Source organism: Amia ocellicauda, chromosome 6, assembly GCF_036373705.1.
Source record: "Amia ocellicauda isolate fAmiCal2 chromosome 6, fAmiCal2.hap1, whole genome shotgun sequence".
Taxonomy (NCBI): domain Eukaryota; kingdom Metazoa; phylum Chordata; class Actinopteri; order Amiiformes; family Amiidae; genus Amia; species Amia ocellicauda.
Window position 1 is genome coordinate 48158035 of NC_089855.1, and position 23641 is coordinate 48181675.

The 23641-nt window shown below is 45.0% G+C and overlaps 2 protein-coding genes across 2 annotated transcripts; one reads left to right on the forward strand and one right to left on the reverse strand.

Moving 5' to 3' along the window:
- Positions 1–1305: 1305 nt before the first annotated feature.
- Positions 1306–6947, reverse strand: LOC136751905 (GTPase IMAP family member 2). Its single transcript, XM_066707656.1, has 4 exons — positions 6943–6947; positions 5616–5690; positions 1823–2669; positions 1306–1541 (listed from the first exon to the last, which is right to left on the reverse strand). Exons 1-4 carry the CDS (start codon positions 6945–6947, stop codon positions 1539–1541), a joined length of 930 nt encoding a protein of 309 aa, XP_066563753.1. The 3' UTR covers positions 1306–1538.
- Positions 6948–8676: 1729 nt separating this feature from the next.
- Positions 8677–13614, forward strand: LOC136751906 (GTPase IMAP family member 6-like). The gene is made up of 4 exons (XM_066707657.1): positions 8677–8687; positions 11670–11791; positions 12230–13054; positions 13511–13614. Exons 1-4 carry the CDS (start codon positions 8677–8679, stop codon positions 13612–13614), a joined length of 1062 nt encoding a protein of 353 aa, XP_066563754.1.
- Positions 13615–23641: the final 10027 nt, after the last annotated feature.

Below are 23641 nucleotides of genomic sequence, written 5' to 3' on the forward strand. Positions count from 1 at the left end.
GTGTGCTCCGAGTATTGACCGCGTCTGCGAAAGGAAGATGCGGTGTCTTTGTGTGTAGTATAATTGTATAAAAATAATAGTTTTATAAGAATTTATATAGGTTTTTTTCTTAATTTTCTTCTTGGTTATATTTTTGGGTAGGGATTTTAGTGTTTTATTGCCCCTCTGATTAAAGGCGGTTTTAGTTAGGTTTTATATAGTAACCTTTTATAAATTCTGTACAATTTATCCAGGACAGTTTTCATGTCCTATCTGGAGCGTCATTAAATAAATATTGTTATACCTTCCTGTTAAGGTACAAAACTTCAGTTGAAGCAACCCTTCACATTCCAGTGAATCAGGCACCCCAGTCAGCGCTTCCAGCAATGGATGAGACTTTTCAGCAGGAGACGAGCGTGCGGGAAGAAAAAAAGTCTGTTTGTTTATCTTCGTTTATTGAAAGTTTCAATAAGCGTTGTCGCCCCTAAGTACCCACGAGGGCGTAACACAACAACAGAGTCACTCTGAGGATGAACCCGGCCTTCCTGCCCAAGGTTGTGTCCTGGAGTCTTTTCACCCCTCTCCACATGCGTCGGATGAGGACCGCAGACTACACACACTCTGCATTGTCTGGGCCTTAGTGTTACATGGAGAAGACTGTACACAACCGCAGATTTGACCAGCTGTTTGTCTGCTATGGTTCCACCACCAGAGGGCGGGCTGTTTCCAAACAAGCACTGGCGCACTGGGTGGCGGATGCGATCCAGCTCACCTATGAGTCTGCTAAAGTCTCGGCGCACTCTACCAGGGGACAGGCCACATCGTAGGCTCTCTTTCATGACACCTCACTTGACGATTTGTGTAATGTTGCAACCTGGTCCGGTCAACAGACCTTCACAAGGTTCTATCGTCTCGACGTGGCGGACCGTCTGCATCCCGCATTGGGCACTCGGGTACTACAAGGAGCTTTCACTGTGAGGCTCTGCTGCGCTTGCCATGATGGGATTGGGGCTTAGATCAGGTGTCAGGACTCGCGACAGCTCTGGTATAGTCATCCCATTCGGTAATGGCTGTCTGTCAATTTGAAAGGGAACAATAGGTTATATTATCATAACCCCGGTTCCCTGAAAAAGAAAGAGCCATTACTCTTCAGGGCAAGCACACAACTTAGAATTTGGGACGCAGCCCTTGCTGCTGCAGCCATTTCAGTCTCGGGCTCTCTGTGGGCTGCAGTGCTGCTCTGTGGCTCCAAGGTGTAATAACATTCAGAGACAGGCAAGAGGAAACGGGATCCCAGTTGGAATTGGAGTGGAATGTACAAAAAACTTTTAAAATCATTCAAAAATGTTTAATATATTACATTATTATTACAATTATTTGGAACAGTGTGTGTCCAGACTCAGTGTGTGTCCAGGCTGCAGTGTCCTCCGCCTCCCAGACTCTGGTCCTCCTCGGTGCTCACGGGGCTCCAGGCCTCTCCACAGTCTTCTCCTCAGAGCTGGAGGCCTCAGGCTGGGCTGCAGTCTCTCCTGGGCTTCCCTCTGCAGCTGCTCCTCCACTCACTGCAAAACAACACAACACAACAGCACTGAGACACTGTCTGGACACCACTGACACTGGACAGCACAGCACAGCAAGGGGCTCACAGTGTGGAGGCTCTGAAGACACAGCTCAGCTCTGTACTGCTGTGAGTGTAGAGCCAGAGAGACAGAGATACAGAGAGACAGAGACTCAGAGACTCAGAGACACAGACTCAGAGAGACAGAGATACAGAGACTCAGAGACACAGACTCTGAGAGACAGTGATACAGAGACTCAGTAATACATTAGTTATCATACTCACTGAATGGAGGGGCAGTAATGCTGTTCCTCCTCCTAACAGGTACTTTGGTTTCCTCCCTGGCTTATATATCATTGGCATCACTCCCATAATTTTCTCCTCTTCTGTCTCTCCCTCTCCTGTCTCTCTCATGTCTCCTCTGTTCTCTGCCACCATCTCCTCTATCTTGTCCAGCAGCTCTGTGACCTGAGTGCCGTCACCCCTGTTCCTGTAGTTGAGAACATGATACCTGTTCCCACATTTCTCCACAAGCCACTGGAGCTCCTGCCCTCCTCTCTCAATGTGCTGCTCAATGGTTGTGTCTCCCAGTCTCTCCCCCCAGGTGAACAGCACTATAGTGTGTCTCCAGACTCTCTCACTGAGGAGCTCCAGGTGTTCCTGCGCTGCTCTCCTCTCTCTCTCTGAGACTGAACCCACAGGAATGACCAGGAGAAGAGCATGGGGTCCCGGGGGGCACAGAGTTACACTGCACACAATCTCCTGTTTAACCTGCTCTGGAGTCTCCTGTACAGAATCATGCTCCCTCCAGTCTGGTGTGTTCACCACAGTGACCTGCCTCCCGGCCACTTCCCCCTGTTTCTTCACACACTCCCCAGTGGTAATCTTGGTCTGAAACGTCTCTCTGCCCAGGATGATGTTCCCTGCTACGCACTTCCCAGTCCATCTCTTCCCCAGCAGCATAATCCTCAGCTCTGGGAGTCGCTGTGCCTCATGGGAAGCAGCCTGGGCTCCCTCTCTTGTCAGTGAGAAACAACACCGTTTATTGTTGTGATGGTGGGGGTGCTGTTCAGACACCTGGACAGTACAGACCTGATGTAGGATCTCAGTGTGACTCAGTGCTGCAGTCAGTCTGCTTTAGTCCCTGCAATAGTCTACAGGCCTTTATCAAGTCTCCTGTCAATCAAGCAAAAGAGCTTCAGATCAAGTGATCAGGTGTCTGACCGGCACTGCACTACACTGCCCTGCACATATTGCTATATCTGTTCCAATAGCACAGCTGTCATCTACACGTCTGTACTGAACATCCTGGGATTTCCTCTGTCACAGGGAACGGCTGATGTCTCTCTCTGTCTTTCTTTACGATGTTCTCTGTGTTGTTCTCCTGGTCAGGATAAGTAGGGGGGAGGGGGAGCTTCTAACTGGAGTGAGGTTGTTAGTGGAGTTCCACAGGGATCAGTACTAGGGACTTTGCTGTTTCTAATCTATATTAATGATCTGGACTCTGGGATAGTTAGCAAACTTGTCAAACTTGCAGATGATACTAAAATAGGTGGCTCAGCAGATACAATCTTCGCAGCACAGGCTATTCAAAGGGACTTTTCAAAGGGATAATATTCAGTTGTGGGCCGACACCTGGCAGATGAAATTCAATGTGGACAAGTGCAAGGTAATACATGCAGGTAACAAAAATGTTCACTATAATTGAGGAACAGAACTAGATGAAGTAACGCATGAGAAAGACCTAGGAGTCTATGTGGACTGCTCACTTTCTCCATCCAAGCAATGTGGGGAAGCAATAAAAAAGGCAAACACAATGCTAGGGTATATTGTCAAAAGTGTGGAATTGAGAACAAGGGCAGTGATGTTCAGACTGTACAATGCACTAGTTAGAGCTCATCTGGATACTGTGGACAGTTCTGGGCTCCACACTTCAAGAAAGATATCACTGCTCTAGAGGCAGTTCAGAGGAGAGCAATCAGACTTATTCCAGGTCTGAAGGAAATGTCCTACTGAGAGACAGAGGGAACTGAACCTTTTCACCCTGGAACAGAGGAGACTACGTGGGGACTTGATCCAAGTCTTCAAAATCATGAAAGGCATGGACCACATCAAACCAGAGGAGCTTTTCCAGATCAGCAGGGACACACGCACCCGGGGACACAAATGGAAATTGGGCTTCAAGACATTCAAAACGGAAAACAGGAGACACTTCTTTACACAGAGAGTAGTCACAATCTCCTCTCGTTTGTAAACTTTCTTATGTTCTTTTCTTATGTTCTAACTATTCTCAGACACTCCACCCCCTGACAGCAGAGACAAATTTCAGACATGCCATTTCAGACAAGAAGAACCAAGTGTGTCAGAGAGGAAGTCAGTATGAAGACAATACTGCCCAGCTGGAGCCCCCCTGCCTTCAGCTGCAAGGTGCTGTTGTTGTGTTCAGTGTCTGGTTCCTGCAGAACCGATCTGGTTTGACAGAGAGGAGGCAAACACAGGAATGTGGATTCCTGCCTCAACACTGACATACAACAGGGGAAGAGACCAGCACAGTGCGTATCAGAGCTCATATTGCACGCACTGACCACTGTGTGAAACACCACTGGCTGTGTGAGGACAGGAGGGATGAGGGGGGGTCTCTCTGTAGATAGAGAAGCTCTGAGGAGAAAGTGAAAGAGGATCCACAGCCCCTCCCTCAGTGCAGCCCAGTGAGATGTACCCTTTGCTGGGGCTGATAGAGACTGACTGAGCTACTGCACCAACACAGTGTGAGAGAAACACTGACCAGTACAGCACCAGTGTGAGTGATACACAGACCAGTACAGCACCAGTGTGAGAGAAACACAGACCAGTACAGCACCAGTGAGAGAAACACAGAGCAGTACAGCACCAGTGAGAGAAACACAGAGCAGTACAGCCCCAGTGTGAGAGAAACACAGACCAGTACAGCACCAGTGAGAGAAACACAGGCCAGTACAGCACCAGTGTGATAGAAACACAGACCAGTACAGCACCAGTGAGAGAAACACAGACCAGTACAGCACCAGTGTGAGAGAAACACAGAGCAGTACAGCACCAGTGTGAGAGAAACACAGACCCGTACAGCACCAGTGTGATAGAAACACAGACCAGTACAGCCCCAGTGAGAGAGAAACACAGACCCGTACAGCACCAATGAGAGAGAAACACAGAGCAGTACAGCACCAGTGTGAGAGAAACACAGACCAGTACAGCACCAGTGAGAGAAACACAGACCCATACAGCACCAGTGAGAGAAACACAGAGCAGTATAGCACCAGTGTGATAGAAACACAGACCAGTACAGCACCAGTGAGAGAAACACAGGCCAGTACAGCACCAGTGAGAGAGAAACACAGACCAGTACAGCACCAGTGAGAGAGAAACACAGACCCGTACAGCACCAGTGTGATAGAAACACAGACCAGTACAGCCCCAGTGAGAGAGAAACACAGACCAGTTCAGCAGCAGTGAGAGAGAAACACAGACCAGTACAGCACCAGTGTGAGAGAAACACAGACCAGTACAGCCCCAGTGAGAGAGAAACACAGACCCGTACAGCACCAATGAGAGAGAAACACAGAGCAGTACAGCACCAGTGTGATAGAAACACAGACCAGTACAGCCCCAGTGAGAGAAACACAGAGCAGTACAGCAACAGTGTGAGAGAAACACAGACCAGTACAGCACCAGTGAGAGAAACACAGACCAGTACAGCACCAGTGAGAGAAACACAGAGCAGTACAGCCCCAGTGAGAGAGAAACACAGACCCGTACAGCACCAGTGTGAGAGAAACACAGACCAGTACAGCACCAGTGAGAGAAACACAGACCAGTACAGCACCAGTGAGAGAAACACAGACCCATACAGCACCAGTGAGAGAAACACATACCAGTACAGCACCAGTGAGACAGACACTAATACAGACCAGTCCAGTATAAATGGATAGACTCACCAGGCTCCGGGGCTGAGCTCACAGACGCCATCTCTCCTCTTCAGCGTCTCTCTGCTCTGAGAGGCAGCACTTCCTGCTCGGCTGCAGGTGGACAGATCTCTCACCTGGGGAATAGAGACGCCCAGACGCCCTGCAGGCTCTGCTGACGTGTTCCTGTGGGGTTGATGAGGAGGAGTGTCCTGACAGAGCAGAGGCTGCAGTCAGAGCACAGACGGCCTGCGGGTCGAGTCGCTGTTTCATTGCCCAGGTTTGTGTCTCTTCTCTGTGCTCTGTGGCTCAGCTGTGTCTCTGTCAGTGTTGTGATTGTCTGTCAGCAGGTTCCCCTCCGAAGTGAGGAGATGAACACACAGCTCTTTGTTGTGAAGGCAGCTCTCATTGTCTGCTGCTGAGTGTGAAGCTGTCCAGTTTGAATTGTTTCTGGCTGAGGGCCACTGAGGGACAATGTATGAGGCTCTTACTGTACAGGTCATATGTGTGTTTTAGTGTCACAAGCGGAGAGTGTAACTTAATTATCTATAATGGTTTCTTTTCACTTTTTATTTACAAATCTGAGCAATGTATTATTCATACTAATTGTTGTATTATTGAAGTGGTTGCTTTTTCTTTCTTTTGTGTGTTTTTATTATGAAGTGTGTGATTAATGGTGATTGGGCTAATTATTGTTTATTTGCCTGGTACACACCGTGGCATTTTCACGTGGACTTACCTGGACTTTCCTTATCAATTATCTTCACCTGCGCCCCTGATTCTCTGCCTTACTATTTAGGCTGAGGGCATCTTTCATTCAGCAGCAAGACATGCACACAGAAAGCCACGTAATGAGACAGAGAACGTAGTGCTGGAGGGGTAGCAGTTTATAAGACAGCGAATTTATTATTTATTTTGGGTAGGGTTTTTACTGTTGTATTGCCTCTTTTTTTAAAGACAGTTATAACATAGGTTTTAAATATATATTGCATTGTGTTCCCCTCCTAAGGTTCAGCCTTCTTGCACTGTCTTAGCATTTGTAATAATAAACTGGAGAGAGATATTGGGTACAACAAGGTCCTCTCTTGATTTAAAAAGCAATGGGATTTTTAAAACAAGCCAGTGACAAGTACACACTTTGATTGTCAGATCAGATGATAATGTGTGATGTTTGTATTCATGAGGTATTTTGAGAGCATTAGAACAATTTACAAATGAAGTTCAGTTCAGAGTGTTTTGTGTTGACTGTTTCATAGAGCAAACACTGATGATTCTGTCTTTGCTGGATCTTGGTCTGTCATTATCGTTTGTTCATCTGTCTGACGCCGGTAGCCAAGATGACGCACTCACTGTGTGAAAACCACAACACACTAGTTTATACTCATAACACACACTTGAGCTCTCAGACCACAGTGAGGCTGATCACCTGACTCTGCAGACACACTGTGAGTACACAGTGAGTACGTCATCTTGGCTACCGGCGTCAGACAGATTTTCATATATTGAAGCCATGAATAAACATCTCATAAAGGATACGATAAATTACAACCCCAATTCTGAGAAAGTTGGGACAGTATGGAAAATGCTAATAAAAACAAACAAACAATCATTATGAAACGCAAAATAAGGCAATGAAGGCCCCGTACAGTTGCGCAGCTGAAAAAAGTATAATGTATGAATGGGGGAAAATTCTGCTTTGCTAAACTTAACCAACTGGTGTCTTCAGTGCCCAAACACTTAATAAGTGTTATTAAAAGAAAAGGTGATGTTACACAGTGGTAAACAAACGACTGTCCCAACTTTCAGAGTGTGTTGCAGTCATCAGATTTGAAATGAGTGTATATTTTCAAAAATAAATTAAATTCACAAAGTCAAACATCAAATAATGTGTTAATAATGTGTTTTCAGTATAGTACAGGGTGAATTGTATTTTCAAATTAGTCTTTTTGTTTGTTCTTTTGCATTTTCCATACTGTCCCAACTTTTTCGGAATTGGGGATGTACCAGATGTTGTGCCTTTGGTTTTTACAAGCTTCGTTGCATTGAAGACATTTGGCCCTCCATTTGTTTGCTTTGATACAGAAATGTGAAAACATATATTTAAACAATTTTTGTTCATTCATCTTATTACAAATACGATGTGTTTTTTCCAAACCAAGAAAGCAGTTTTAATTCACTGTAACACAAATGAGAGTCAGTTCTTCATTTGAACTATCTTTTGATCTGTACACATCACAAAAAAAAACATGTGCTGACTAACTAGAGTGAATAAAGCATGGGTGTGTTGCATCAAAACAGGTCAATTAAATCCAATTTAACTCCACACAATTACATTTTTGGAAAACTGATTTTTAATAAGTAAAATTCGCAATAATGTATCAGTATGAGAAATTATGAGAAAGTCCTTGACATGCTCGGATCAAGGACACCTGAGACTACACCCCCAAGGCCTAGGCCAAGGACGAGACCTGGAAAACTGTCCTTGAGCCAAGAACTGGTCTCAAGTTCCCCACACTGTCAGACAGCTTTGATCTCCACATAAAGGTGTTAGCACTAGAAGCCATTTAATTTGAATGATTTGATTATTTGAATTTCAATAACTCTGTGTTCCTGAATACACTGTGCATACCCGTTTGTGAATTTTCCTAAATATATGTTAAATACATAATAGATCCAATATAAGGCATACTTCTGCCTGAGTCTCGCGCTCAAGTGACGATCTCTACCCGTCAACAGTCTTTCATGTGCTTGAAAAACACACACATTGTGTAGCATCTTCTTAAAACTGTACTCACATTGAGTGGACACTGAGAGAGATTACACCGCAAATGAACATGGATTGGAGACGCAGATTGAAGAGCGCGTTGTGGAAATGCTGTGTATGAACATAACTCTGACTCAGGGGCAGCAGTGACACTGGGAATGACTGATCATTCATGGGATTGTGCCAGTGTTGTGAAAAGATTGTGATAGATACACAGGTCCAAATGGCACCGTACTGAGTGCATTTACTCTACTGCTCAATATGCAATTGCTACTGCACATAGTACTGTGTACAATAGAGCAGACACATCAAACGCACAATAATGATTCTTGGACATTACCATTGGAGGAGCATTTATTGCAGTGCTATATATTTGTGGCTCAAAAGTGTTCACCTGGGGAGGGCTGGCAAACTGCATTGCCACGTACGAGATCATGCAGGAACGGTGAGAAGCTGTCCTGTGTGGACTGTGCCAAGTAAAAAGCTGTGAGGTACGCAGGTTACATATATAGTAAATAGTTTATTGAAATACAAAGCTACATTGAAGCATTGTATGTTGAAAAAAGGGTGTTTTGAAAATGTTTTCTTCAGTAGGTCTATACTTTTAATTTTTAAGATAAATGCAATAGTTATTTCTGAACAACAAAATATTGTTTGAGCATTATTCAATATTCATGTTTACACTTCTTTCATTTTCATATTTTATATAGTTATGTTTTGAATAATAATAATAATAATAATAATAATAATAATAATAATTAGGGCTGCAGCCATAGCGAGCCATAAGATAGGAAAGGATGCAGCAGTTAAAAGAAATGGAGAAAGAAAAAGGTCTTCTGAATGGAAAATTCATATACAAAACGATGTCTGAAGTTGTCTGCATTGATTGTCGATGTGAATTAAGTTATCATGGCAGCACGTCGAGTTTAAAATATCACTTGATGGTGAATTCAACTGATGCAGAGCTGTCCTCCCCCTCGCCAAAGGCAAAGCACACTAGATCATTAGCAGCAGAGACGGATGGAAACTCCACAAGCAATAGACTCACCACAGCGATGACTAAACGGGTGGCTAAATAACTACATGTAAACAGGCTTGTGTGAGTAAGTTTCTCAGTGCAAAGAAAGAGAAGTATTGGAAACCTGGTATTGCTATGTTCTTTTTTTCATGTGTCTAATAGACATGAAAAACATCTATGACCTTTGAGACAGGGTAGCAACGCTCAGTAATGCAGCTCAAAGAGAATACGAGACTTCACAAGGTGCATGAGGAACAAAGTGGTATATACATTATCAGTCAAAAGTTTTAGAATACCTAAATTTTTCCTGTAATTATTGAAATGTACACAGTTTGCATTCTGAAAAATATTGACAATGATGACATATTCTGGAACCAGACTATTGATCAAAACAAGACCATCCATGTTTTGGTAGAAGCAACACACAACCATACAGAGCTCAAAATGTCAAGATGGAAAGCTCTGTTTACAGTGTACTGTAACACCCCCCTAGTTGGTGTGTTAACTATTGGGTTCACTGCCACCACCGTTTTATACCCCGGATTACAGGATTAGACCAATTTTACTATATGAATTCAGGTCAAATGTACTGAATGCCATAGAACAGTAACAGTAATTTAGTTGTACACCATATAAAAATAGAAAGGGATACATGGGTTTGGATGTGCATCCCACAAATCTCCATCAACTGCAAGATGCTATCCTATCAATATGGGCCAACATTTCTAAAGAATGCTTTCAGCACCTTGTTGAATCAATGCCACGTAGAATTAAGGCAGTTCTGAAGGCGAAAGGGGGTCAAACACAGTATTAGTATGGTGTTCCTAATAATCCTTTAGGTGAGTGTATAACTGAAATGTACGTTATTTGTCCGTTTTTTCCCTCAGCATAGGCACACTGCCCATGGGGCAGTTCTGGCAAATGCCAGAAGAGCCGGTCCATTTTTTTGTTCTCTAGGCCAGTCGATTCCCATGAGGGCCAGTTGCCCTGTTTAGACACTGCACATTGCCAAACGCCCTCGGACCGCACTTCGTTTGGCACCCAGAACCACATTTTGGCAACCCCCCCCAACACCGGACCACACTTTATTGGGACCCAGACTTCACCAGCTGTCACCCCCCTGGGTAAAAGTCCAGGGCCGGATCCTATACTTCTTTTTTTTTTTTTTTTCCTAACCTCTGGCAGTTTACCCCTTACCCTTGTACTGAAGAGCCAATATTAATGTTTAATATAAGCTGTATAATATTTTATATTAGAAATAATAATATGCAGACTGAGCAAATTCGACTTATCGAGCTAACGATAGGCAGTTGTTCAGGGCATATCCTCTGGACATTCTTCTAGGATGTGGGGCATGATGACCTCTGCTGGCAACTAGGGAAGTGTGGGGTGAATACATTATTATTATTTTAATATTTCTTTCTTAGAAGAAGATGCCCTTTTTCAGGGCGACTTACATAACATAAGAGCAAAATATAAAAGTGCAATACAGTCTAGAATAACAGATCAAAACAGTTCAAATTACAAGTTCAAAATTACATAATGCATAAGAAAATATACAGTTATAATATAAAAAAAATAAACTTTATGAAAATATAAAGTCCTACATCCTAGATTTGTGAGCTAATAATTGCAGACAAGATGTGAAGTCCAAATAGCACAGGGGAAAGGGAAATAGGGGCAAACAATATAAACAACACGAGTACTAGCAATGTAAAACAAGAAGTATGAAGCGACGTTATATAAAGTGCAATTTAACAGGAGAGCTGAGCCCCACAGGGGAAAAAACAGCACAATTACAGGTACAGTCTGAACAGATTAGTCTTGAGTAAGCGCTTGAAGGAGGTCAGGGACTCTGCTGTCCTGATTTCATTAGGAAAGTTGTTCCACCACTTAGGGGCCAGGGATGAGAAGGAGCGGCTCTGGAGGAAGGGGAGTGGATTGGAGGCACCAGAAGACCACAGAGGTCTGGAGGGGATGTATGGAGAGGTCAGGGTCTGAAGGTGTACATGATAGTTTTATGTTCACAGTTCAATTTAAATACTCTGTTTGTGGCATGAGCATGTGGGATTTGATGTTCATGAATAAAATGTCAGCGTTTTATACGATCGTTTGCCTTTCATTATCATACCACAGCTTGTTAAAATGACCGGTTTTGGCTCTTGTAGGTAGTTTGAAATGTCGGCACTGCTAGTGTTAAGGCCACTTTCAATACATTGAAGCACCAGCTGTGTGTGAGGCTCTGAGACACTCTGTTTCTAAGAAGGCGTCCAGGTGTGCAGCAGTGTGCCGATACCCCGAGCTCTGCGCTCAGCCCTGCATTCAGAGTGAGAGAATTGAGATCGAACACAGCTGTTCTGAGTCTGGCCCTGTCTGAGGTGATGTGTGCTCTGTGCTGTGTTCCCACAGGGTGCATATGAGCCCAGTGCCTGAGAATACACCGCGCTCTGCCTGTCTGCCCTCATATTGCCACCTGTTTCTGTACAACAGGCTGCGCTCAAAGCAGAGCTCTGTGGGGCTGCTCAGAGTCAGTAGGAAGTGAAACATAACGGAATAGAAGACACCCTGTGAGATACTGCATTGTGTCAGTGAGGTCACATCAGAGGGATGCAGTTCTCATCAGTGTCCAATGATTATACTATTTTATTGCATTATAACTGTGTTCATGAACTGGAGTCTGAGACGTAGCTCTATGGAACTCATCCGTTCAAACATGTAGGCTACTGAGTGACAGATTCCCACTCATTGTGGGCTGGAGACATAGAAAGCAGCTGAGGCCACTGCACTGGGGGTCTAACCAATGAGCTGTACAGCACACCCCCATATCACACTGCCAGCTCTGCTGGGGCTCCTTACCAAGGGCAGCTCCTCTCAGGGGAGAGTCTGTGTCTGAGTCTGTGAGGAGGAATTAACTGAGTTGTTCCTCTCTGACAGGGGAGGGAGGCCAGGCTGCTTCCCATGAGGCACAGCGACTCCCAGAGCTGAGGATTGGGCTGGGAAGACAGTATCAAGCAACATCATCCGGGGCAGAGAAGAGTTTCAGACAAAGATCTCCACTGGGGAGTGTGTGAAGAGACAGGGGGAAGTGGCTGGGAGGCAGGTCACTGTGGTTGAAACTCCAGGCTGGATTCCTGTACAGGCCACTCCAGAGTGTGTTAAGCAGGGGATTGTGCGCAGTGTGTCTCTGTGCCCCCCGGGACCCCACGCTCTCCTCCTGGTCATTCCTGTGGTCCCCTTCACAGAGACAGACAGGAGATCAGTGCAGGAACACCTGGAGCTCCTCAGTGAGAGAGTCTGGAGACACACTATAGTGCTGTTCACCTGGGGGGACAAACTGAGAGACACAAGCATTGAGCAGCACATTGAGAGAGGAGGGCAGGAGCTCCAGTGGCTTGTAGAGAAATGTGGGAACAGGTATCATGTTCTCAACAACAGCAACAGGGGCGACGGCACTCAGGTCACAGAGCTGCTGGACAAGATAGAGGAGATGATGTCAGAGAACAGAGGAGACATGTTTGTCAGTGAGGAGGAGCTACAGGAGCTGGAGAGAAGAGATAGACGACTGGAGGAGCTGAAACAGAGGACCGGAGAAGACAGGAGAAAGAGAGGAGAGGAGCTGCCTATGAAGAGGAGAAACAGAAGTAACAGCTATGAGGAGATGAGAAAGACTCTGAAGTTAGAGGAATCCACAATGCCTGGCAGGAGGAGGAGATCGATTAGCATTAATCTACCTCCCAACAGTAAACACCCTGTGAAGAGGAGGAGAAGTAACAGCATGGCACAGCCACCCTCCAGTAAGTGTGATTACAGCTGTATCAGAGTCTCTGTATCACTGTCTCTCTGAGTCTGTCTCTCTGAGTCTGTCTCTCTGAGTCTCTGTATCACTGTCTCTCTGAGTCTGTCTCTCTGAGTCTGTCTCTCTGAGTCTCTGTATCACTGTCTCTCTGAGTCTGTGTCTCTGAGTCTCTGTATCTCTGTCTCTCTGAGTCTGTGTCTCTGAGTCTCTGTATCTCTGTCTCTCTGAGTCTGTGTCTCTGAGTCTCTGTATCTCTGTCTCTCTGAGTCTGTGTCTCTGAGTCTCTGTGTCTCTGTATCTCTGTCTCTCTGGCTCTACACTCACAGCAGTACAGAGCTGAGCTGTGTCTTCAGAGCCTCCACACTGTGAGCCCCTTGCTGTGCTGTGCTGTGCTGTCCAGTGTCAGTGGTGTCCAGACAGTGTCTCAGTGATGTTGTGTTGTGTTGTGTTGCAGTGAGTGGAGGAGCAGCTGCAGAGGGAAGCCCAGGAGAGACTGCAGCCCAGCCTGAGGCCTCCAGCTCTGAGGAGAAGACTGTGGAGAGGCCTGGAGCCCCGTGAGCACCGAGGAGGACCAGAGTCTGGGAGACGGGGGCACAGCAGCCTGGACACACACAGAGACTGGACACACACAGAGACTGGACACACACTGAGTCTGGACACACACTGTTCCAAATGACTGTAAATAATAATGTAATATATTAAACATATTTTAATTATTTTTACAGATAAGATTTTTTTTTTTTTTAAACAAAATTGCAGATTTTAATAGATAGAAATATACACCGATCAGCCAGAAATGAACCAGAACCAGAACTTCTACACCAAAAACCTGGAAGCTTTGCAACCGTCCTCATGTCGATGCAGTCTGCCAGCCCTCCCATCCTGGCTATCAAAGTCTGCATAACTGTCTCTCAGTAAACCACACAGGTAGTATATTTCGTGTGCTAGACTAGGATAATATAAATCAAAGTTACATCAAATCTAGTTTTGTATGGATCTAAGTTGTAGGAACGGGTAGCATGACACTATTATTTTGTTATTGTAGTGAGCTAATGGTTTTGAGGTCGTGGTTGAAATAAATAAATAAATAAATAAATAAATAAATAAGTAAACCAAAGGGTTTCAAAACAAAACTGAGACTTTTTTTTATGAACAGAGAGGTACCTCAACTTTCCCTCCTTTCTGTTCACTCACGAAAAGACACTCAGGTGCGCTCTGGTTAACTCTCCTACTCCAACTCCCCAAGCGGCACGTCACCACCACCTAATATACCCCCCTGGTCACGTGACTCCCACCCTCCAATCGCCGCTCTCTGGCTGTACTACCCTGGAGACGGGGGAAGCCACATGACCCTTAAACATCCCTCCCTAGCCCCACACAATAACACCCCACATATACACACACACACACACAAACAGGGTCCCCGAACTGACCCACCCACCCTCCATACACACTTTTACAACCCCCCCATCCCTTAGGCTGCCCTACTGGCACACACACACACTAACTATCAAAAGTATTTTCTAATAAAACCAATAACTGCCAAATGATTAATTAAAAACAATTTGTCCATTGAAACCTTTTCGCTGTGTCATAACAAATCTTTGTTAACATTATTTACAGTGGTCACTGTGAGACAGGAGAGGTGGAGAGAGAAATGCACTCTCTCCTAACGTGAAAAATATTCCCAAACAGGGGACATATTTATTAATAAAATCACTTTTTATCCATCCCACAATTCCCACAAATGACAGAGACAGAAAAGCTGTCAGTTGTGCTGGGAGAGGGACATACAGCCCCAATGGCTGCCCAGTGTGGACACTGTTATGTAAATGCATGGAACGTTCTGACAGTGCTGAAAAGTTATGCCGGCAAGTACTGAGAGTGTTACAGGAGAGGGATGAACTGCTTGCCGGTAGAGACATGAGAGTGAATAATAAAAGCAGTTGCATTTTAAGCATACCTGAGGTTATTGTGTCCTTTATTTACTAATATAACAGACACCAGCCTGAGGGACAGTGTCCAGTGTATGGACACCAGCCTGAGGGACAGTAAGCAGTAAGTGGGGTTGATTGTGCCTGGATCGTGTTGCACCAGCGGGATGGAGATGGACTCCATCAATGCGTTTACAGTCAGACAACAATCTCCACTATCAGACCTCAGTCAAATAACACTCTACCTAAAAAGATTAGCGCAGCCACAAATCAGAGCCAAACTTCCCACAGAATTGGTCTCCCTGCCCCTCAGTTACAGATGGTTAGAGCCCAGCACCGAGAACTACACAAGAGCCCTGAACAGAAATTAGATTGAAAACATGTTAGACAGATATCAGATATCCTCTCACTATCAAATAGACCAAAATTGTATAAACTTAGCCACCAGAAATGTAATGAAATATTTGAAAGTCTCTTTAACATTACTTTTAAACATTTTAAACATGAAAACAATTAAAACCAAAAGAAAAAATTGTCTAGAAGAGAAAAAGAACAATGGTTTGACCAGGAGTGTGAAACTGCTTGGAAACACCTGAGGCATCTCCCCAATACTAAACACAGAGAGCCCGACAACCGGGAGGCTCACCTCACCTACTGCCAGGCCCTGCGGCTCTACAAGCACCTCCTCGGGAAGAAAAAGGACCATTACATGGACAGAAAACTGACAGGCTATTGATCAAAACTCTCTGGGAACTATTAAAAAAAAAAAATACCCCCAAAACAAAAATTGAAATACCAAACCAAATGGAGAAGTCTGGAAAACACACTTTCAAAAATCCAAACCCAGAACATGTTAAAATATTGGAAGAAATCATTAACAATAATCAAAATCGTATAGATAACCCAATTACAATACAGGAACTAAACCATCAAAGCAAGATCCTCAAACCCAGGAAAGCCAGCGGCCCCGACAGCATCAGCCCTGAGACGCTGAAGTACAGCAGCCCGCAGCTGCAGGAGGCTCTTTAACTTGCTGCTGAGCCACAGTTTCCCTGAGACCTGGAATCAAGGACTGATCACCCCCATCTATAGGAGTGCAGACAAATTTGAGCAGTAACCTGGGGAAGGTGTTCTGCAGCATCATTAACGCCCGGATACTGGCCTTCCTTACCGAGCACGGTGTCCCGAGTAAGAGTCAGATTGGCTTCCACCCAAAACACCGCACAACTGCCCATATTTACACCCTAATGTCACTGTTTCCCCCCGCACTTCTCCAACTCACCAACAGAGGTCATCATCACCAGAGTTCTAAAGCCCATTTACCTGTTATTCCACATTCCTCAAATCCCAGTGCACTCTCTCTCACCTCCCTCAGCTCCCATTCGCTCAGCACTGCCCAGCACCCATTACCTACCTTCTCTTGCCCAGTATATAAACCCCTTGGTCTCATTTCTAATTGCTAAGTCTAGTCTTCCTTTCAGTTGCTATTCTCAGTGGTCCCGATTGCCTATTGATTGCCCTTCTTGTGTACCTCGACCTATGATTCCTCTATGATTCTCCCTTCCAGCCTGTTCACTTTCTCATTGACCCTTGCCTGCCTTTTTGACCTCGCCTTTGGATATTCCTTGACATTGCCTTTGCCAGTATTGACCCTCGCCTGTCCTTGGACTTCCTTATCTCTGCACCTGGGTTCCTCATACCAGAGTCCCCACGTTACACCTACACATCCTCATACGCAAACACATCAACCAAAAAAATAGGTAAAATATTTGCTTGCTTTATTGACTTTATAAGAAGCACTTGGTTCAATCTGGCACAAAGGACTACATTACAGGCTGCTCCAAAGTGGTGTAGGGGGTAAAGTCTATGACATCATCAAATCAGTGTACTCAGAAAATAAGTGCACAGTGAAAATTGGTGATAAAAGATCAGAGTTCTCCAGTCAGGGTGGGGACTGAGGCAGGGCTGCAGTCTGAGTCCAACACTGCTCAACATCTATATCAACGAGTTGCCACAGTGTTGAGCAGTCTGACGCCCTCGGCCTCACTCTCACTCTCCATGACACAGAGATCCAGCTCCTGCTCTACAGAGGACCTGGTGTTGCTATCGCGCACAGAGCAGGGGCTGCAGCAGAACCAGGCCGTGCTGAAGCAGCACTGGCAGACCTGGGCCCTGACAGTCAAACCGGACAAGACCACAGTCATGGTTTTCCTGAAGAAAGCCAGATCTCAGAGACACAGGTACCGCCTCACGTTGGGCAGCACGGTGCTACAGCACAGCACCAGCTACAGTTACCTGGGCCTGACCCTCAGCGCCTTAGGGAGTTTCAATCAGTTTCAACTAATAGAAAAAGCGCGTCGGGCTTTCAATGCCATAAAAACATAATTTGGCCAAACAAAAAATACCCATACAAATCTGGTTGGAAATTTTCCAAGCAATTATCCAGCCAATCCTCATCTACGGGAGTGAGGTGTGGGGTCCGCTCACAAACCCCACCTATACAGTCTGAGATAAAAGCCCGATAGAAAAACTGCAACTTCAGTTCTGTAAGCACATCCTGCAGGTCCACAGGAATGCCCCAACACAGCTTGCAGAGCAGAGCTGGGTCTGTTTCCCCTGCTGATCCCCATCCAGAAGAGGGCAGTGAAGTTCTGGTCCAACCTAAAGTAGGCAGACCGCCAATCCTACCACCTCAAAGCACTACTGAGCAACCAGCTCTCCCCGGAGTGGGACCCTCTTGGCCAGCTGGCTCTGAGGCTCATGACCCCGAGCTGCACGGGTACTGAAGAGCCCCAGGGCCAGATCTCCACAACAACCACAACAACTCAAAATCAATAGATAAACTTGAATGTTATGGGGCCCTAGATAGGAATATTACATTTGCAGAATACCTAAAAATCTAAAACTCAAAAGAAAGGCAAACATTGACAAGGTACAGACTCAGTGACCACAGCCTGGCGATCGAAGCGGGCCAAAACAGACGGTCCTGGGTCGCCAGAGAGAGATCGAAACAGAGACACTTCCTGCTGTCCTGCTCGAAATACACAGACATACGAAAAGAATAAACCCCCAAATTTCTGAACCATATCAGAGAATTCACACTCCTCCCAGATACTGAAAAGGTCCCCATCTTTCTGGGAGAGGAGGAGAACACTGCCGGTATAGCAGCCAAATATGTGTCTGCCTGCCACAGCCGGAGGGACAACATGTGGACGGCCAGCATCTGCACGAGCCCACTGATACAGGGAGGCGGGACAGCCACACAGCCTGTAGTCTGATCAGCGGATCAGAGGGGGGCAGTGTTAGAGCCGCTTTCTAAGGTGGTGGAGGGGGGACTTTTCTGGGAATGAGGAATATTATTACAATTATTTACTATGATATATATTTATATTATTATATATGTATTGAAATGTACCTAATCATACCATTTGCAGTGATTTTCTTTTTAGTTATTAATTTAATTATTTTAATTATGTTTAATCTATGTATTTATTTTAATAATTAGTTTACTTTTCTATGAATCTATATTTTCATGTTGATATGTATGAATTATATCACATGCTTTGGCAAAACTTGTATACAAATGTCATGCCAATAAAGCTTGCATTGAATTGAATTGAATTGAATTGAATTGAGACAGCGATACAGAGACTCAGAGACACAGACTCAGAGAGACAGAGATACAGAGACTCAGAGACACAGACTCAGAGAGACAGAGATACAGAGACTCAGAGACACAGACTCAGAGAGACAGAGATACAGAGACTCAGAGAGACAGATATACAGACACTCAGAGACACAGACTCAGAGAGACAGAGATGCAGAGACTCAGAGTGACAGTCTCCGATCAATCAAGCAAGAGAGCTTCAGATCAAGTCATCAGGTGTCTGACCAGCACAGCACTACTCTGTCCTGCACATATTTCATAGCTGTTTCAGAAGCACAGCTGCCATACAGAGAGGCGCTTACTCAAGACACATCTCTTCCGACAGCACTTGTAATATTAGTCCTCTATCCCTGCTAGATGCACTTCAGCTTATTATGCTCCTCTCGTTCTTGATTGTTTTCCTCCTTGCTCCCTTTCCCGTAGCCCTCGTCTGTAACCCTACATCTTGACAGCACTTAGCTTTCACCGTCCAGGATGTAGGAAGTCTCTTAATGTACTTTTGCAAATTGTAATTGGAATTTGTAAAATGTATTATTTTGAATTGCTATGTTTTAGCTAAGTTGAATTTGTAATGATTGATGCCTTGTACTTCTCTGTATTTTTGCACTGATGTTGTAAGTCGCCCTGGATAAGGGCGTCTGCCAAGAAATAATAATAACATTATTATAATAATAATAATAATAATAATAATAATAATAATAATAAAGCATTTCCCAAATTTCAACAACCCTAGTGAAATAGTCGAATCTATCACATCAGTATGTCATGTATTTCAGTGCACTGCATGTTTCAACACAATTGTACATTACTGAGATACAGACAATGAGTCTCATAAAGCAGTTTGCAAAACTAGTGAAATACATCTGGTGTCTCATATATCTGTACAATATCACCCATGTTTCTGTTTACTGTGCATGATTAATAAAGACATGTTTAACTCTTTATTTGAAGGATTGAAAAGGGTCTTTTGAGGAACTGGAAAATCAGAAGTGTTTCTCACACTACAAGAGTCACTTAATTGCAAAAATGGTTTAAAACCATAAAAAGGAGAACTTAAAATCAGACACCCAGATAAGAACTACATAGGTTTGGTCTTTATAACTCACCCTGTTATTCTGGTTATTTATTTAAATACGTTTTTTTATTTATAAAGAACTGTTGTGTGTTCCTTACTGATGTTCTGATGATGCTGATGTTCTGTTTTACAAATTAAATCATTCTAAATGTTTGAAATTGTGTTTTTCCTGGGGTCAAATTGAACCCGAACATAATACGTTACTATCAGGGGTTAAATTAGGCTGGGGCTGTCCTTGCCTTGTCTGGGGAACAGTTGATCATCCTTGACCAGGAGTTCCTGCTGTCCTGGAACCAGTGAGTATAACTGAGTCCAGGTTCCCAGTCAGAGTGTATAATCTCTCCTCTGCAAAAGCTGCACTTTCGAAAGGAGTTGGTTTAGGTATCTTAATTTAAACTTTTCCCGACTCTGTACTTGATACCACTGAGAAAACCACCCAAACGCAAGGGGAACTCTATCCAAAGGAGGATCCTACAGTTTCTCCACTGCACCAGATTGGGAGAGTTGAATCAATGACTGCATTAGACCTGCCTAAAGTGAAGCACTTAGTGAAAACCAGCAAGAGCAACTGATTGTTTTGCTTTTAAAGTACCAGTCCCTCTTTGCAAACAGTGATGTTGATTAGGCCACTTCTCTTCTATTGTGCACACCATTGACACTGGAGAAGCTAGACCTGTACGCCAGCCTGCACGTCAAACCCCCCTGGGTTTCCAAGAAGAGGAAGAGCACTACCTCCAAGCCATGCTAGATACAGGTGTTGCAGCACCCTCCAACTCTGCATGGGCATCTCCTGTGGTATTAGTATGAAAAAAAAGATGGTGGAGTACGCTGCTGCGTGGATTATAGGCATCTCAACAGCCTAACCATTAAGGATGCCTATCCACTGCCGAAAATTGAAGAGTGCCTTGATGTGCTGGGTAACTCTACTGTTTTGTCAACACTAGACCTGCAGTGCAGATACTGACAGATCGAGGTGGATATAAAAGATTGTAACAAGACAGCATTTGTCACCAGGTATGGAATGTATGAATATACAAGAATGACATTTGAACTCTGTAAAGCTCCCAGTATATTTCAAAGGGCCATGAAGCTGGTGCTGTGGGGTCTGCCGTGAGAGACACTCTTAATCTACCTTGATGACATTATCATCTTTGGAGATTTGAGCAAAGCCTGGAGCGTCTGGCTACTGTTTTTGAGAGCTTGCACAGCTATGGCTTAAAGTTGAAAAACATCCAAGTGTCAGCTGCTCAAACAGCAAGTTTAATTATTTTTTTTGTCATCAGTGGTGAAGGCATTAGTACAAACCCTGCAAGACTGGCAGCACCCTAACACATTGCAGAAATTGCAAGCTTTCCTGGGCCTGTGCAACTATTACCTATGGCTTGTTCCTGTTTTTGTGGAAATTGCACACCCTTAAAACGTTCTCCTCGAAAAAGGGACTGAGTTTCATTGGGGTGGGGCACAGCAGACTGCATTTGAACAACTCAAACAAAAACAACAGCCCCAGTTCTAGTGTATCCAGCAGCAGAGAGCAAGTTAATCCTTGACACAGAAGCCTCAAACTGGAGCATTGGAGCAGTTCTGTCTCAACTCCAAGAGGTGAAGAAACAGTTATCTCATAACTGTCATCTGACACCTGCCCAACAACAATACTGTGTGACAAGACGGGAGCTTGTCACCATAGTGCGCTACACTCACCAATTCCGACACTACCTCCTTGGGCTTTTTATTTCTCTTTATTTCTCACTTGCTCTTATATTCTGCCTTTACAAAGGGAGAAGTGGCAGTGGAAAGAACTACCACAATAGAGAGGAATAAGGGGGGTTACTCCAGCACAAGCGGACACACTCAGGGGAGAGAAGGAGATCAACATTAAAGTGAATACAACACAAAGGGAAACGGACAGATACACTTAAGACAGAACACAACCTCTGTGAGGCGATGGAGAGGTCCGGCGATGTGGGCAAAGTCCTGGACAAAGCGGCAGTAGTAGGAGGCCAGCCCCATGAAGCTGCGGAGGCCACTGACGGAGGTGGGGGTGGACCATTCCCGTACTGCGGCTACTTTGGCTGGGTCTGTGGCAACTCCCTCCAGCCCAACAACATGTCCTAGGAAGGCGACTCACCACTGCAGCAGCTCTTACTTTCGGGGGTTTAGGTGCAGACCTGCCTGGCGGATGTTCTCCAGGACACGGCAGAGGTTGGCTGGGGCTTCAGTGAAGTCAGGGGCATGCACCAGGAGGTCGTCAAGGTAGAGGACACACTGGGACCATGGAATGGAGGACAGCACACGTTCCATTAGGCACTCAAAGGTGGCAAGCGCATTGCACAGGCCGAAGGGCATGACTGTGACTGCCACAGACCCTGCCCTATGGAGAAGGCAGTCTTTGGGCGGGTTTCCGGTGCCATCTCTACCTGCCAATAGCCGCTGCAGAGGTCAAGAGAACAGAACTAGCCTGAACCCACAATGTAGTCCAGGGCGTCATCGATCCATGGTAGCGGGTATGAGTCTTCTCTGGTGATCTGTTTCAGTTTCTTATAATCTAGGTGCCATCTTTTTTCTGACCAGCACCGCTGGAGCTGACTATGGGCTGTCAGATGGTTCGATCACCCCCACAGCGGTCATCTCCTTAATCTTTGCCTCTGCAGGTGTCCTCTTCTCCTATGCCATGCTGAACCAGGTTGGTGCGGGTGCAGTCCTCATCTTGTGCCACGAAAAATTCCCCAAACTCAGTAGCTTCTGTAGTTGTTACCGTTGTCCCTCATCCAGGCTGTTGCTGCTGCCCTGGAGTAGGTCCCGCACTGCTTGTGTGGTCTCTGTCGACACCCCGGCGCCGGGATGCCTGTGGGCTGGTACGGCGGCCTGTCACTTGCTATTGTCGGCTTCAGAGACTGCTTAATTGTTTTTAAAGATTTAGTTGTTTTTAAATCACATTGTTTAGGGTTTTTGGTATAGTTTTGTTATATTCTGTTGTCAAATACATTGACCGTTTTGGGTTTAATTTAAAATGCATTGGACCTTTTTTTTTTTTTTTTTTTTTTCCTTTTTAATTGTTTCTTTATTTTGTTCAATGCATTTTCAGTTATTTTCAATGTATTTGACCTTTTTGTTGGTGGGCAGTTTTTGCTTTTATCACGTTTGTTTTGTTGTTTTGGGCACGTTTATTTTAAAGTTAATTGTTTTTGTTCTTGTTAAAATCACAGATTTTAAAAAAATTTAAGTGATTTTAAGGATTGATTTTAAAGATTTTAATCATAAGTATTAAAAAAATTGAATTGTTATTATTTTATGAAACGAAAAATACTAAATTCAATAAAATAGTATATTCAGAGACTGCGGTGAGCACCTTTGTTTTCCGCTTCCAGCACCGTTCGGTCTCCGAAGAAGTGGCAGTTTGCATGGAATTCCCCCCCTCGCCAGCATTCGGAGAGAGAGACGTCACCTCCCGGAAAGGTGAGTCGCTGTGACTGGAAATCCAGTTTAGCTCCTAGGCTGACAAAGAAATCCAGCCCCAGATGCAGGCCTCACGGATTGGGGCCAGCCGTAATTTGTGTCGGAGTCCCAGCCACCAACCTCCATCAGCAGCTGTTTACTCCCCAGCATCCGCCTCTTCTCCCCAGTCACCATCCTCAGGCTCAGCGAGGTAGTTCCCCAGGTTGCTTCTGGGGTGGCGAGAAATTTTGGAGCCGGAATCCACTCAATTAAGCAGGGGAGGTACAAACCGCGGCCCGGACCGATCCGGCCCACCCCAGTGGCTTCTTTCATCTCCGCTGCTGGGTCAGGGGAATAAGTGTGATGGGACGGCTGTTCCCCTCTTAAGCCATCCCATTAAGTTTTACGGAGGCTTGGGCAAGGACTGTGGTTGTGGTGCCCGGCAGACCCGTGCTACATGGCCTCTCTTGCCTCAGT

What these genes read in the sequence shown, in the direction of transcription:
- LOC136751905 (XM_066707656.1), bottom strand. An exon ending in TGGGCGTCTCTATTCCCCAG is followed by an intron (nt 2,670 to 5,615) that starts GTGAGAGATCTG and finishes GGACTAAAGCAG; the next exon opens with ACTGACTGCAGCACTGAGTC.
- LOC136751906 (XM_066707657.1), top strand. An exon ending in TGTGGGGCTGCTCAGAGTCA is followed by an intron (nt 11,792 to 12,229) that starts GTAGGAAGTGAA and finishes CATGAGGCACAG; the next exon opens with CGACTCCCAGAGCTGAGGAT. An exon ending in CATGGCACAGCCACCCTCCA is followed by an intron (nt 13,055 to 13,510) that starts GTAAGTGTGATT and finishes GTTGTGTTGCAG; the next exon opens with TGAGTGGAGGAGCAGCTGCA.